Consider the following 17,509-nt stretch of genomic DNA (forward strand, 5'->3'; position numbering starts at 1 on the left):
AGGTGATTTGACTGTATGTCAGGCTTTGAGACAATATTTAGCACCCTGTAAGCAATCCTTATATATTTTTAAATGTTGAATTATGACAGTACATGCCAAATTCATTTTTGGATGCTAGATTAACTTGTTTGAGCTTCAAAAGAGGGTTCTGAAAGACTCCAAAGAATCACCAGAGTCCTTTCTTTCACTCTTGGTAGGTTCCATCTTCTGTTATTTAACTTTGACTTGAATAAAGAAAGCAATAGGACATGCTTTTCATTTTTACTAACAATTTAAATCATTTCTACATTTCAAAACTGGCCTCATAAATTGTTGGTAACACTAATATATAGTATGAACTCTATAAAGGGGAATTTGACAACATCTAACAAGTCTACATTTACATTTATACTTTAACCAGCAATCCTAGTTCTAAGCCTACATGCTGAAGATACACCTCCAATGATACAAGAAACCATATACATATACAAGGTTATTCATTGTAGCACTATATATAATAGCAAAATATTGAAAGCAATCTAAGTGCCCATCCATAGGATAAATTGAAGAACATAGTGGATTACTCTATAGCTGTATAAAAGAAAAAAGAATATCTCTAAGAATTGATATCCTGATTTTCAGTATATATTGTTAAGTGAAAGAGAAAAAAAGGGCAAGATATGCTACCTTTTGTGTAAGAAGGGAGTTATAAGAAAAAAGATGTATGTATGTACGTATGTGGGTAGGTGTATGTGTATATTTGCTTACTATTAAAATACAGAAGAGATAAACCATAAACTAATAAAAATAGTTACTGACCTATTGGAGTGAAGTAGGTATGGGATAGAAAAGATAGGGAAAGGAGTGAGATTTTTCTAAGTGTACCTTGTTAAATTGTTTTGACTTCTAAACCATGTAAATGTTTTACATTCAAAAAATTAAATCAGCAAAGACAGGAAGTAGGGAGACCCTTACACAGTATGCCAACAGAAACAAATGAACTCAATGGTCTGAAATTGATGATACAACAAAAAGGAAACGATACACGAAGTAAGTTTTTAACAGTGTTCTGATTGTACACCTAAAGGAGATGTGTTCCAAGTACAAAAATACCTATAAAGATCTCAAAGTTTATTTTGTGATTTTGATGTTAGTTATAATATTGGTGTAGTAATTTCAAAATTATTTTGTGTTCATAGAAAAACACAGCAAATATGTAATTCTACTGATGCTTTGGGGAATTAGGTTTCTCCATGGGAGAAGGAAAGCACAGATATGGAATGGGGGAATAAGAGAAAGAATCTTGAGGTATTAGATTAAACTGGAGGTTTTATGAATTCATTACACACACACACACACACACACACACATTTTCTGGCTGTGTATACTGAAAGGCATAGATGTAGTGACATCTCAATAACAATGAACACACCTAACATCTAGCTCTTGATTTCTACATCCCATTCTTCACTAAAAGGAACCATGGCTCTTTGAAGAAATGGCTGAATCAAGAGATAATATATCTTGCTATGCCAGAAAACAAGGCAATGGTAAAAAACTGTTGGGAACGTGTCAAAAGAACACTGGTCAAATTTGGGACAATTTAAACCTCAAAAATATTACCAATGGCAGTGGATTAAAACATTATTGTGTTCAAGCTGCTGTAACAAAAAGCTACAAAGTAGGTAGCTTATAAATAATAGGAATTTATTTCTCACAGTTCTGGAAGCTAGAAATCCACAATCAAGGCATCAGAATGGTTGAGTTTTGGTGAAGGCCCTCTTCCTGGTTTGTAGTCAATGCCTTCTTTATTCTCATGTGGTGGAAGGAATATTTCTGTAGCCCCTTTTCTCAGGCACTAATCCCATTCATGAGGGCTACACCTTTAAGCACCCAAAGACCCCAACCCCTAATACCATCATCTTTAGGTGTTAGGACTTCAACATATGAATTTTGAAACACATTAAGAACATAGTACACAATAAATAAAAAAAGAAAATATGAGCCTGTAGTGATACTAAAAAGGGTGGGAGTGGCAGAAGAAAAGCTACATTACAGAAGAATCCAGCTAATGAATGTAGAAGGAATGACAGAAGCATCATCATTTTGCAACCACTAATTTAGTAATAAATTCAGGCAAGGATGAGTGGTTAATGCTAAAACCACTTGATGAAAAGGTTGCTGGGTGTTTGAACAAGATATTACAAAGTTTCAAATCATTACTCTACAGATTGTTTGTTGATTACAAATGGAAAAATGTACCTTTACCACCATCTTTTTTTTAATCCTTTTTTTTTTCCTTGAGAGAGAGCAAGGGTGCAAGTGAGTGAGGGGTAGAGACAGAAAAAATCCCAGGAGGGGCAGAAGGAGAGAGAGAGAGAGAGAGAGAAGCGGGGCTGGCCCAAAACGGGACTCATGCTCACCCGAAGCAGTGCTCGAGCTCATCTGATGTGGGACTTGAATTCATGAACCGAGATCATGACCTGAGCCAAAGTCAGATGCTTAATGACTAAGCCACCCGGGCACTCTACCTTTACCACCATCTTAAACACAGATCAAACATAACCTCATCAATAAAGGGGCAGACTGACTTTATGTGCCTTCAGAGATGATGTACGTAAGACATAACCACCTATGAAGCACTTATGCCCAAAATGATTAACTTGTGTCTAATCATGATGGAAAAGAATCAGATAAATCTAAATTGTAGACTACTCTACAAAATAATTGGCCTGGACCCTTCAAAAATATCTGTGTCATAAAAGTGAAAAAATGGGGAGGAACTGACTTGATTAACAGACTAAAGAAATAGGACAACAACAACAACAAGAAATAGGACAACAAAATGTAAAGCATGACCGACCCTTGATTGGATCTTGGATTGGCAAGGAAAGCCAACTATAAAAGACATTATTTAATTGGAACAATTGTTACAGTTTAACTATGGAGTTGATATTACTTAATATTTTATCAATGCTGAGTTTTTTGAGTATAATATTGTGATTATGTATGGCAATATGGCTTTGTTTTAGTAGATACATTCTGCAGTACTTAGGGCTCATGTGAACTATCAAGTGTCACAATGTCAGTAACTTACTTTCAAATAATTCAGCAAAAATAATTATTGAAGTGGGGGTGGGGTGCCTGGGTGACTCAGTCGGTTAAGCGTCCCACTCATGATTTTGGTTCAGGTCAGGATCTCAGGAAATCGAGCGCTGTGCTGGCTCAGCATGGAGTGCAGAGCCTACTTGGGACTCTCTATCCCTCCCCTGCTCATGCTCTCTCTCTCCAAATAAATAAACTTAAAAAAATTAGTGAAAGAGAGAGAAAGGGAGAGGGGTAGTATGTGTGCCATATAAAGACAAAGTCAATGTGGCAGAGTGTTAACTGGTGAATATAGGCTGATGGTATACAAGTGCTTTTTTTTTTTTTTCCCAGTTTGTTTTGTTGGTTTGAAATTTTTCAAAATTTAAAAAAATGAGAAGAGGTTCAACATAGAAGCAGCTCAACACAGGCTTTATGTTGTCAACCAGGTTTGGAAGGTGAGTGGGAAAACAAAAGCAAAAGCAAACAAACGCAAAAGCAGAAAGGCTTAGGGACCTCAGCTCATCTACCTTTCCTTAGGTAGCACTGACCTGGGCACGAGAACCTCCAGTATGGCCAATTCTCTGAGAACCAAGTTCTACTTTATATCTATTGCCTGTATTATATATAAAAATAAAACTGCAAAACCAACAAAAGTTATAAAGGATATTTTTGAGACTTTAGGGAAATTTGAAGATAGAATGTATATTAGATAATATTACTGTACCAAAGATAATAATCTTATTTGTGATAATGATATTGTAGCTATGTAAGAAAATGTTCATGTTCTTAGGAAGGCAATGCTGAAATACAGTATCTGACGTTTAGTCTCAAGTGATTCAGGGGAGGGAAGGGAAATGTCTGTGTGTTTAGAGAAAAAAATACATGGTAAATGTTAATAACTTGAGGATTTAGATTAAGGGTGTAGGGGAATATATTGTGCCATTCATACGGCTGTTGTGTAGGACATTTTTCAAAATTGAAAGTTGGAGTAAAGTTTCCCCATTTACTTTAGTTCTCCCTGGGTGGCTGCTACCTGGTTTGGCTTTCTTTTTTCAGTTTATTTATTTTGAGAGAGACAGAGAGAGCACGAGCAAGGGAGGGGCAGAGAGGGAGAATCCCAAACAGGCTCCGTGCTGCCAGTGCAGAGCCTGATGGCGGCTTGAACCCATGATGACCCGAGCTGAATTTGGATGCTTAACTGACGAAGCCACCCAGGCGTTCCCCCCAAAATGTTTAATGATATCCATAATGACAGATTCAATGCAGCAAACATTTATTGAGATCCCACTTTACAGGTTCTGTGCTAAAATGCATAGTTCTTGCCATTTGGGAGTTCACCATTTAATGAGGGAAACAGATAAATACACACTCATTATAATACAGGTGGACTGCACTAAGTGCTACAATATAGAGGCACAAAGTATTGCAGAAATACTGAGAAGAGAGCAGCTTATTCTCACAAGGATTATCATAGAGGAGATAATACAAAGGCTAAGAATTAAAGAATATATAAAATTTCAGCAGGTATAAAGGAAAGCAGGTCATTCCAAGTAAAGGAAATGGTTTTAGCAAAGGTACTAAGGAATAAAAGATCATGGTACATTTGTAAGGGGATAAGCATTTGGTATGGAATAACTAAGTCTTCAGATGTGTTTTATGAAATATAGGAGATGCAAGTGAAAGGAAACTTTGGAATTGTTAAAAAAAAAATAAGGTACCTGCCATATGAAAGTCGCTGTGGTAGAGGCTTTACAAAGATGAACATATTTGTATTCAAAGCAACCCCATGAAGTATATTATTTTCCAGGTCCCACCCGGTAAGAGATTCTGATTCAGTAGGTGGGGAGAATGAGGGAGAGAAAGAATATGCATTTTAAACAAGTACTCTAGGTGACTGTGATGGAAGAGAACCATGAATGACACTGAGAAATACTGATTCAGACTGATTCAGAGAAAAGAATGAATTTGCATGAAGGCAAGTTGCATACATTTAAAAAATTTATTCTTTCCAACCCATGACATACTCTTACATCAACCTATGACAAACAGACATTACTCTCTTTTTATAGGTGATTAAATTGAGGCACAAAGGGCTAAATAACTTGTTTAAGGTTACCCACCTAAAATGTGACAGTGCCCAGACCCATGAATCTAAATGTCTGCTACATCTCTATCTAGATGCCCTAACAAAAGTTTAGGTTCAGAGGCACCTGGGTGGCTCAGTGGGTTAAGCGTCTGACTTCAGCTCAGGTCATGATCTCGCAGTTTGTGGGTTCGAGCCCTGTGTCAGGCTCTGTGCTGACAGCTCAGGGCCTGGAGCCTGCTTCGGATTCTGTGTCTCCCTCTCTCTCTCTCTCACTCTCTGCCCCTCCCCCACTTGCTCACGCACTCTCTCTCTCTCTCTCTCTCTCTCTCAGAAATAAACATTAAAAAAAAAAATAAGACTTGTGAACTTAAACCATACAGAAAGTTGTTTAAAAAAAAAAAGTTCAGGGGCGCCTGGGTGGCGCAGTCGGTTAAACGTCCGACTTCAGCCAGGTCACGATCTCGCGGTCCGGGAGTTCGAGCCCCGCGTCAGGCTCTGGGCTGATGGCTCAGAGCCTGGAGCCTGTTTCCGATTCTGTGTCTCCCTCTCTCTCTGCCTCTCCCCCGTTCATGCTCTGTCTCTCTCTGTCCCAAAAATAAATAAACGTTGAAAAAAAAAAATTAAAAAAAAAAAAAGTTCAACATACTCCAAAAGAATTAATCATTTTTTCTACCCAGCCTTTGCCCCAAACACAAACATATCTGTTCCTACTCCGATATACCCAATCTCAGTGAACAGTACCACCGTGTACCCATTTATCCATCCCAGATTTCTCCCTCACCTGCTAAATCTAGTAAGTTTCCTTATCCTGTCAATTTCACCTTCTTAATGGTTTTCAATAGTCTCCTTTCCACCCACACTACTACTGATTTAACAATAACAGCTTCATTTATTGAGTGCCTACACCACGTCTGGCACAGTATGTTCATCTTTAGACCAACTCTGTGAGGTAGGTAATGTTAACTGTCTCCATTATATCGATGAGGACTCCATGGCTTTGATTCTGTCCTTTTAGCTCTATACAGATGAGTTCTAGATGAACACCTCAGCTTTTCCTCTTACCTTTCCTAGTTCTTATCCCTCCAACTAGTTCTAGAACACCTCCTCCTGCTTATCCTAAAAGCTAAACTTATGGCAACTTATCATCAATGGCACCTCCTCAGTTTTGCAGTTTGTATTTTCCAGTTTTGTAGTTTTTAACCTTAAAGTTTAAGAGGAATCATGATATATGAGGAAGGAATGGGAAATAAAGTTAGAATGTGACCTGGGTTTACTATTTGATTTCACATTTTTTTGCTCTGTGTCTATGTAAGTTAAATAATTTCTGCGTCCTTAAGTTTCCTTAAACAAAGGATAACATTCATAGTAATATTAATGCACACAGTCTTATATGAGGAAGGTACAATGTGCTAAATCCATTGTTGAAGGGAAAAAAAAACCTCTCCAATGTGGCACACTCATAAATTAGTACTCCAATATATCTTATGCCCATAATCTGGATAATCTTTGTCAGACACATCAATCTCCTGCATAAATATCTCAAGTGGCTATGCCTCATCCATTAAATAAAATGTAAACCTAGCTCTGCAGACATTCTGTCAACCATACCACTGCCTACTCTTACATCTCTCTAGCTTTACTCTATGAAATAATCCAATGGAGTCATTTGGTTCACAAGTATTATGTCTTCTTATTCCTCAGCCTTCTCTCATTCTGCCCCTTCTATATCTCAATGCCCTCCCATTCCTTTAACCAATCCAGATATAGTCCTTTCTTTAAGATCAAAGTTGGTAGCTAATAAGCAACTAGGTGTTTGGATCAAAAAAAATGAGTGCATGTGGTTCAAAAACCAAGGCATGAACAGAGAGCATATGTTGGGGTTCTCTTTTTCTGTGGAGCCCAGTTATGTAGGTGTGACTATTCACTATACAGATTATATAGGTGTGATTGTTTACAATGTGACAAACTATAAAACTTGAGAAGTTTCCTTAAACAAAATGCCTACAAATGCTGGATAAAAATAAACATCCCTTGAAATGCTTAGCGGAGCTTATAGATGAAAGGGAAATTCCCAAAGGGCAAAAGTGAAGAAACAGCTGAAAATCAGAATGGTATGCCGATAACTGAAGTAACGCTGGGGCATCTCCCATTCTTATTGTCTTTTATGAAACACTTTGAGATTAGGAGATAAGGCTTGAGCAAGATATGACATTGGAACAGTGACACCCCTACTAAATATGCTAAGTGCCCTTATTAAACCCATCTTCAGTAAAAGGATTGACCAAAAAAATCTACCCACTGGAATAGGGAAAAGCAGGGGCTCTGTGTGTGGGGAAAATGTGTCCCTTGAGAATTTATAATCCCACACTTACCTACACATCACTTTGGGGTTCAATGTACAATATCAGCCTGATCTGGGAAGACCTCAGTCAGGAAATTGACTAAAAGTAGTCTCAGATTGAGAGTAATGTAGGATGCCAAGAAGAAACAAATATCAATCTTTGACAGGACAAATGTCAAGAAGAACATAGACCATTCAGGATTCCTACAGATAAAAAGTTACTGTCAAACTAGAATACCAAGAAGCATTAGGATTAATAAATGAGGGCCTTTTCAGACAAACAAAAACTGAGTTCATTAACAGATCCTCACTAAAGGAACTTGCCAAGAATATCTATAGAAAGAAAGAAAGAAAGAAAGAAAGAAAGAAAGAAAGAAAGAAAGAAAGAAAGAAAGAAAATCCACAAAGATCCAAATTGCGAGAAGGAAGGATAGGCAAGGAAACTGGTATACGTGTGGGTAAATATAAGCAAACATTGATTGTAATGATTAAAAAACAAAATATCTCAATGCAATAAATAATGTAATAAGAAAATACCTACTCTTAAAGGAACTAAATTATTGGATAACAATAATGTGTAAGATGGAAGGGAAGTGATGAAGCAAAGATACTTTACTGAAGTAGAGATAAAAATTAATTTTAGACTTATTTAGATTTTATTAGGATGAATTACATGAAATTCCTAATATTCAACTCTTTATAAAATATTATCAATCTCATATGGTTCAACCTAATATATTACAATATTAAAGATAACCATTAAGCACATGGAAATAAACTGTACAGCTACCAAAAAAGGGAGACACAAAAGCAGAATAAAACCTCAATACAAAAAAAAAAAAAAGGTGGACAACAGATGATACCATTAATATAAAAATTTGAACATGAAGAACAATACAAACTATGGGTTGTGGATACAGATAGATATTTGAAAAGTATAAAGGAAATACTTTGATATGGGTGGAGGGAAAGGGATCAAACTCTATTTCTAAGATTTTTTTAAATTAGAATGGTAATTTAATTTACCCATTTAATTAAATGGATAATATGGGTAATAATTTGCAATGAATTAAACTTATTATGTTTAATAATGCAATTTTTAAAGCCATAAAATTTTTTTGATTTTTTTAAAAGTTTGTTTATTTAGAGAATGCAAACAGGGGAGGAGCAGGGAGGGAGAGAGAGAATCCCAAGCAGACTCTGCACCATCAGCACTGAGCCCGATGCAGCGCTCAATCTGATAAGTTGTGAGATCATGACCTGAACTGAAACCAAGAGTCAGATGCTTAACCGACTGAACCAACCAGGTGCCCCCATAAAAATTTTTTAAAAGCCATAAAGTTCAAAAGACAAAGAAAAAAAAAAGCCCCAATATGTAGTGTTTTCCAATTTCTGTGGTGTAAACACTCCCACCATGTTTGACTTTAAGATACCAATGTGACATCACTGAATGCAGAGTTAATAAGAGATATACAGTAGCATATATAACATAGTATTTTTACCATACAGATAACAACAGATGTAAATAACTTCAAGAGCAAAGAATGTAGTAAAATAATTAGGAATTAATGAATTTTAAATATGTATTACCTATGTTTTAACCTTATTTAAGTTTATATAATTTAGTTTTTAATAATGGCTGTGTCTAAAAACTGGCTTGCATGGGCACCTGGGTGGCTCAGCTGGTTAAGCGTCCAACTCTTGGTTTTGGCTCAGGTCATGATCTCACAGTTTGTGAGACTGAGCTCCATATTGGGCTCTATGCTGACAGTGCAGAGCCTGCTTGGGATTCTCTCTCTCCTTCTCTCTCTCTCTGTGCCTCCTGTTCTCTCTCTCTCTCAAAATAAGCAAATAAACTTAAAAAAAAAGCTGGCTTACAAAATTCCTGAAAATTTAACAATCAATTCTCACAAGCCAGTGAAAGCCACGTCCAGCACACCACTGCACAAGTATGAATCCAAAGTAGTTACTTCTGAGTGACATCCGTGAAAGTGTTGTGAAGAACCTCTGAAAATCCTCTTCTTCATAAAAGCAATGAGACTACTGGCAAAAGTGTAAACATAAACTTACTCTGTTCTCTGGAAGTTAACAAAGGTCTCCAAAAATTCAGGATGTGTTTATTTAAAAAAACACAGTTGAAAAGTGAGCTTTGTGCAATTTTAACTTGCCCTATTCCAATTTTCTCCTTCCCTAGTTCTCTGGTAGCCTTGAAAAGCAACAACCCACAATCACAGTGAAAACTACCAGCCTGGAAGTCACAAGATGGAATAATAGAATAAAATTCCTTCAAATCTCCTCTCCTAAAAAACTGTCATTATTTGACCTGTCTGATGGTTCTCTGGAAAACCCAATTCATAGGTTGTCTTTATTTGATCTGACTTGGAGTTTGCCAGTATAAACCTCTTTTTCCCCTCAAAGAATTTTGTCCAAAACTGTCAGAGACAAATGTTTAACAGTGCAGCTGCCTGATGCGTTAGATAGCAGGGCAAACAAGGTTAACCAAAAAACTCAAAAGGGAAAACTGGGAAATGAGATCTCCATAGAGGGCTCTGAAAAACTCTGATATGAACCTAGGTATTGAAATGGTGATACACATGTCCAGGGTTGTGCATATGCTCAGGAATGACATGAGAAGGCCCTATACACACCACTCTGGCTAATCTTGAGACTCAGCATAAGCAAGAAATAGGCAGAATTTTATTTTATTTTATTTTTTATTTTTTTAATGTTTATTTACTTTAGAGAGAGATGGAGCATGAGTGGGAGAGGGGCAGAGAGAGAGGGGGACACAGAATCCAAAGCAGGCTCCAGGCTCTGAGCTGTCAGCACAGAGCCCGATGTGGGGCTCGAACTCATGGACCGCAAGATCATGACCTGAGCCGAAGTCGGACGCTCAACCAACTGAGCCACCCAGGCACCCCTAAATAGGCATAATTTTAAACTGCCTGGCTGAGTGTTGACTACATACCGCAAACTGCAAACAAAGCCCCTCAGCAAACACTGGAATACCTACTGGTTCCAGGCATATAAGGAAATCTCTGTCAAATATTATCTCAGGAAACTATTCAAAGAACTAAAGGAAAGTATAAGGACAATACCTTAAAAATTAGAGAATATCAATAAAGAGAGAGAAATTATTTTTTAAGGACAAAATAGAAATGCTGGAGTTGAAAAGTATAATAACTGAAGTGAAAATTTCACTAAAAAGGCTCAACAGAAGGTAAGAGTCAGCAAAAGTGAAAAATACATTAATTTAGATTATCCAATGTGAGAAAAAAGGGAAAAGAATGATGAAAATGAACAAAGCCTCAGACATCTGAGGGACTACCATCTAAAATACCAATATACTCATAATGGATATCAAAGGAGAGGAGAGACAGAATGGGCAGAAGGGATATTTGAAGAATGACTGAAAATCCTCCCAATTTGACAAAAACAACAATGCACATATCCAAAAAGCTCAATATATTCCACATAAGATAAATTCAAAGTGATCCACATGTAGACACATCACAGTGAAACTGTCAAAAACAAAAGACAAAGAATTTTGAAAGCAGCAAGAGAGGAATGACCTATCAAGTCCAACGAAGAATTTAACAGTTGGGTTTCCCATTAGTAAACAATAAAGCCAAAAAAGTGGGATGACATATACAAAGGGCCAAAAGAAAAAGACTTAAACAAATTTTTTTTTTAATGTTTATTTATTTTTGAGAGAGAGAGACAGAGCATGAGCAGGAAACGGCCAGAGAGAAAGAGAGAGAGCGAGAGCGAGAGAGAGAGAGAGAGAGAGAGGGAGAGGGAGAGGGAGACACAGAATCTGAGCAGGCTCCAGGCTCTGCGCTGTCAGCATAGAGCCTGACGTGGAGCTCAAACTCATGAACCATGAGATCATGACCTGAGCCCAAGTTGGACACCTAACTGACTGAGCCACACAGGCACCCCAAGAAAAAGACTATTAATCAAGAATTATGTATCAAGCAAAATTATCCTTTAAAACTGAAGGATCAACTTTCATCATTACAGTATGAGGAGCTCCATAACCTCCTCCAAAATGAAAATTATTAAAGGAAACAAAAACTAGGGGCGCCTGGGTGGCTCAGTCGGTTAAACGTCCGACTTCAGCTCAGGTCACAATCTCGCGGTCCGTGAGTTCGAGCCCCGCGTCGGGCTCTGGGCTGATGGCTCAGAGCCTGGTGCCTGCTTCCGATTCTGTGTCTCCCTCTCTCTCTGCCCCTCCCCCATTCATGCTCTCTCTCTGTCTCAAAAATAAATAAAACGTTAAAAAAATTTAAAAAAAAAGGAAACAAAAACTAAAACACACACACACACACACACACAAACAAAAGACAAATTTTAACCACCCCCACCCCCCAAAAAAAATTGGAAAAAAGAATACCACTCAAAGCCTTTGGAAATGATTCTAAGAGCAAACAGCAAATGAAGAAACATCTTTTGAGATGCCTGTTTGGCTCGGTCAGTTAAGCATCCAACTTCAGCTCAGGTTAAGATCTCACAGTTTGTGGGCTCGAGTCCCACACTGGGCTCTTTACTGTCAGCACGGAGCCTGCATGGGATCCTGTCTCGTGTTCTCTCTCTGCCCCTCCCCCACTCGCTCGCTCTCTCTAAACTCAAAAAAACAGAAAAAGAAAAGAAACATCTCTTCAGGAAATTCTATAAATATTTGGTAGGCAAGGTGAATATCTATGGTTTCTCAGGAAGACTGCTGCCTGCTTCTGCACTCCCAGCCAGTGAGGTGGATACTCCACTGGATTGCATCAGCCTACAACACAGAGCTGTTTCCCCTTTCAGCTACCAGCTGGAAGGCTTTGTTCCTGGGAGGAACAGGACTTAAGTATTTCTCATCCTGCTCCCAGCTGTCTGTTGCCGAGAAGTCCTAAGTGAATGTGGTTGAGAGGTAGGGGCTCCCTTCTTTCACCCAACCTCTACCTTGGGAGACTCTACCTGGGTATGGCACAGTGAGAATCCTGTAGGAAGTACAATACAAGGAAAATGCAAGTTCAAACCACAACGAGATAATGTTTCATACCCACCCAGATGATACAATAAAAACAACAACAAAAAAAACAGGAGAGATTTAGAAAAATTGGAACCTCCATAATTCCTAAAATCTTTGTAAAACAATTTGGCAGTTCCTCAGAAAATTAACATAGAGTTGTCACATGACCCAGCATTTCCAATCTTAGGTATATACCTAAGAGAATTGAATGATTTTGTTCACATGAAAAGTCTAGAATAAGCACATCTATAGTAACAGAAAGTAGATTAGGGGCTCCTGGCTGGCTTAGTCAGTAGAGCATGTGACTCTTGATCTTGGGGTCATGAGTTTGAGTCCCAAGTTGGGTGTAGAGATTACTTAAAAAAATAAAATCTTAAAAACAAAAAAAAGTAGATTAGTAGTTGTAGGAGTTGGGGGGAGGGAAGAGAAGTGACTGCTAATGGTTATGAGGTTTCCTTTTGGGGTGGTAAGTATATTCTGGAATTAGTGGTAAGTACTGTACAAGTGTATGACAATAGAAAGTCCATTGAATTGCATAATTTAAAAGGGTGAGTTAATGGTACCTGAGTTATATCTCTGGGTGGGGAAGTGAGAGGAGGAGGGAGAAGGCGAGGGAGAGGGAAAGGGAGAGGGAGAGGGAGAGACAGAGAGAGAGGAATAGTTACTTTTCACTTGGTCATTATGGCTTAGGAGGTTGGAAATCATTTGGTCAGCCTCATGCAGTGTCAACCACAAACTCATAGCTTACCTCAGTTCCTGTTTCTCTCCAGTCCCAAGCCCGACTTCCCCCTGGCCACACTTTGCAGTCCTTATAGGTTTTAGTAGAGCCTTGTACTTTCATTTGCCCCCATGATAGGGAAGCAATTTCAGGGGAGGACATAAGGAACTTAACTGAACTCTGAAATTAAAAGAAAAATATGTCAAATAAGTTATGAAGTAAGGTTGAAAACAACTCCAAAACACAGGAGCTAGTCTACATACAAAAATGTATTCTAAAATATAATACTATATACAAAATACAGGAAACCCTGGTCCGCTGTGAGTTAATTTTGTCATTTATGTGGTTGTCACTTCTTCTCTAGAGGTCTCAAAAGTAAAATGTTATTCTTGGGATCCTGAATCATTTAACCATGGAAACTAGATACTACATTACTAAGACTCTGGGTGGAATTCTCGATATTTTTTGAGAGATAAAATTAAAAGATTTACTTCAGCATGATGGAGTAAGGAGGTTGACACATCCTCTCCCCAAAAAGTAAGTATAAAGCTGTACAAGTCTTTCAAAAGAATAACTTGGCACTCTAGAAATAATAATAAAGGCATACTACAAGCTGCAAAGTGCTTATTTATGAAAGCCACTGTATTTCAGAGATCAATAACATGGCTTGCCGTTCCTGCCTGGGATTACTGTCATGTCCCCACATCAGTTCTGTTGGCACAGAGGTTCACCTTGGTTGAGGCAGAACATGAAAACCAACAACAGTCTTGCTGCTTTGGCCAGAGGAGGCTTGATTGATTTAGAGCATTAGAAGTTAAAGTGGTGAGCTCAGCGGCAAGCAAGCAAACATGGATGGCAGGTGGCTCTGCTTCCTTGCTATTGTGAGTGTTTGGGGCAAGCAATGGATTTGCAGAGTAGGCAGGGATTTAACAGGAATTTCTCAGAGCTCACATAGCTATAGGGGGCTTGATGAGCTCTCCACATATCTGGAGTGGACCAATTGCTGTGAGTATGTGTATCAAAGACACAAACTGAGTAGGCCTAAATCATGCAAACATTCTGGGCCAGTGGAACCAACAGCACATGCAAAATAAAGAAGCAAGAAAGCACAAGAGCACTTAGAATAAAGTAAAAGCCAGGCGAGACATGAAAACAACATGAACATTGAAGGTACTCCCCAGTGCACACACTGACCCACCAGTAGAGTGAAAGTCTTACTGGCTTGAGTTGTTTGAACACAGTCTTTCTTTGACTGAATACTAAGCTATGTAGGAAGCTATGTAGGAAGCCGAACTTAAAAATAAAAACAGGAAGAGAAATTAAGGAGCACCTGGCTGGTTCAATTGGAAGAGCATGCGATTCTTGATCTTGAGATCATGAGTTCGAGCCCCACATTGGGTGCAGAGATTACTAAAAAAATAAATAAACTTAAAAAATATGAGTAGGGGAGTCTGGGTGGTTCAGTCGGTTAAGTGTCTGACTCTTGGTTTCCCCTCAGGTCATGTTCTCACAGTTCATGAGCTCAAACCCCCCATCAGGCTCTGCACTGGCAGCATGGAGTCTGCTTGGGATCCTCTCTCTCTTTCTCTCTCTCTCAAAATAAATATACTAAAAAAATAAAATAAATGAATAAAAATTAAAAGCAGATTTCAGTGGCCACACATTGCATGAGAGAATTTACAGATTTAGTCTAAGCAAGTGACTAAGTACAAAGAACAATAATGGGGAGGGGGAACATCAGAACCTAGGCTTCCAACAATGTATCCTAAAATATTCAGTTTTGGAGCATCTGGGTGGCTCAGTCTGTTGGGCGTCTGACTTGGGTCAGGTCATGATCTCGCGGCTTGTGAGTTCAAGCCCTGCATCGGGCTCTGTGCCGACGGCTCAGAGCCTGGGGCCTGCTTCAGATTCTGTGTCCCTCTCTCGCTCTGCCCCTCCCCCATTCATGCTCTGTCTTTCAGGAATAAATAAGCATTAAAAAAAAATTAAAAATATTAAGTAACTTTTGAAAATTGGTATAAGGGAAGTATAATGAATTGCTATGAGTATTGAAAAAGACTTCTGTGTTAGTTGGCTAGAACTTCCATAACAAAATACCACAAACTGAGTGGCTTAAAAAACAGAAATTTATTTTCTCAGTCTGGAGGCTGGAAGTCCAAGATCAAGGTGCCAACAGGGTTGATTTCTGGTGACACCTCTCTTCTGGCTTGCAGATGGGTTTCTCCTTACTTTGTCTTCACATGGCCTTTTCTTTGTGCATTAGAACTCTTGGTGTCTTTCTTGATCTTTTTGGGGGGGGTGTGGTAGGGTTCATATTCCTAATTCAATCTTTTTACTAGTTATAATTCCATTCAGATTTTCTACTGTTTTTTGAGTTTCAGTAGTTTGTATTGTTCTATTCATTTCACTTAGATTATCTAATTTGCTGGCAAACAATTATTTATAATATTCCTTTATAATCCTTTTTAAAAATTACTGTAGTTATGTCCCCTTGTTCATTTCAGTTACTTGACTTTTCTGTTTTCATCTTTGCCAGTCTAGCTAAAGACTTGTCAATTTTGTAGTTATTTTCAAAGAATCAATTTTTGGATTTGTTGCTTTTCTCTATTTTTCTATTCTCTCTTTCATGAAGATCTATGCTAATCTTTATCATTTCCTTCCTCCTATTTATTTTGTGTTTAGTTTGCTGTTTTCCAGTTTTATAAAGATGGAAACTTAGGTTATTGATTTGAAATAATCTTTAAAAAAATTTTTTTAATGTTTATTTTTTTGAGAGAGAGAGCGTGAGCAGGGGAGGGGGGAGGGGGAGAGAGAGAGACAGACAGACAGACAGACAGACGCAGAATCTGAAGTAGGTTCCAGGCTCTGAGCTGTCAGCACAGAGCCCAACGCAAGACTTGAATGCAAGAACCTAGAGATCATGACCTGAGCTGAAGTCGATTATGACCTGACTCATAACCCACTGAGCCACCCAGGAGCTTCTGAAATCATCTTCTTAAATATAGGCATTTACATATAGCGTATTTCTCTTTAAGTAGTGTTTTAGGTGTATCCCCTAAGTTTTGTTTTTTTATGTTTTCATTTTTATTTATCTTAAAGTATTTTCTAATTTTATGATTTCTTCTTTGAACAATTGGTTATTTGGGTGTGTGTCACTTAACATCCATATACAAATTAATTTTCCAAATTTTCTTGTTTTTTATTCTGGCTAAATTCCATGTTTGGAGAACATGTTTGGCATTTCACCATGCTTAAATTTGTTGAGTCTTCTTTTTTATGCCCTAGCACATGGTTTATCTTGGAGAATTTTCCATGTGTACTTGGGAAAAATGTGTATTCAGCTATTGTTATGCAGTATCCATAGATGTTTGTTAAATCTAGTTATTTTGTTGTGGTTTTCAAGCAAATGTCTTTGTTTACAGTCTGCTCAGTTGTCCTAGATGACCATTACTGAAAGTGGAGAATTGGGGCGCCTGGGTGGCTCAGTGGGTTAAGTGTCCAACTTCGGCTCAGGTTATGATCTTGCAGTTCGTGAGTTCGAGCCCCATGTTGGGGTCTGTGCTGACGGCTTGGAGCCTGGAGCCTGTTTCAAATTGTATCTCCCTCTCTCTTCCCCTCCACCATTCATGTTCTGTCTGTCTATCTCTCTCTCAAAAATAAACTTTAATAATAATAAGAAGAAGAAGAAAGTAGAGAATTGAAGTTTCCAAGTAGTATTGTTGAATTCCTCTATTTCTCCTTCCAATTCTGTCAGTTTTTGCATCTTGTGTATTAGGGCTCTTGATGTATTGATTCCATGTGGTTTTGATAAACCTCTAGCTTTAGGAATGAAGCACTGACCTTTGTATATCTTGCTGTAGGAATGAAGCATTGACCTAGGCTAATGCATTCAGTACATTCTACTTTCACTTTCTATACTGGGCACACTGGCTCATGGTTGAATGTGAGAGCAGAGATGGACCAATCAGTGTCAGTTTGGGGACTTTTTTGGGGAGCTTCTGAGATATTGAGGCTGGGATGTATAGAATATAGAAAAGTACCTTGAAACTGCTAGTACTATGAGGGAAATCGGTCTGAAAATTCAACCCATGAATAGGAAGACTAAACAGAGAGAAATACTGAGAAACAGAGTTACCACCTGATTAGACCATACCTCAAGCATGACCTACCACTGGTCTTTTCAGTTATGTAAGGTAATAAATTTCCTTTATGTTTAAGCCTGTTTGTCTTTTACTTGCAAATTAAAGTATTTTGACACAATTTATTTTAATGATTTCCCAG

The 17,509-nt window shown here is 38.1% G+C and overlaps 1 protein-coding gene across 1 annotated transcript in view; it reads right to left on the reverse strand.

The window, feature by feature from the left end:
- The window catches only part of AAMDC (adipogenesis associated Mth938 domain containing), a 30,987-nt gene that overhangs the window by 9,931 nt on the left and 3,547 nt on the right, over positions 1-17,509 (reverse strand). Inside the window, exon 2 of the mRNA XM_030331899.1 lies at positions 13,259-13,408. Within this exon, the coding sequence (XP_030187759.1) occupies positions 13,259-13,390 (132 nt within the window). The 5' untranslated portion in view covers positions 13,391-13,408. The remainder of the gene's footprint in view (positions 1-13,258; positions 13,409-17,509) is intronic.

The sequence above is a fragment of the Lynx canadensis genome, chromosome D1, assembly GCF_007474595.2.
Source record: "Lynx canadensis isolate LIC74 chromosome D1, mLynCan4.pri.v2, whole genome shotgun sequence".
NCBI lineage: Eukaryota > Metazoa > Chordata > Mammalia > Carnivora > Felidae > Lynx > Lynx canadensis.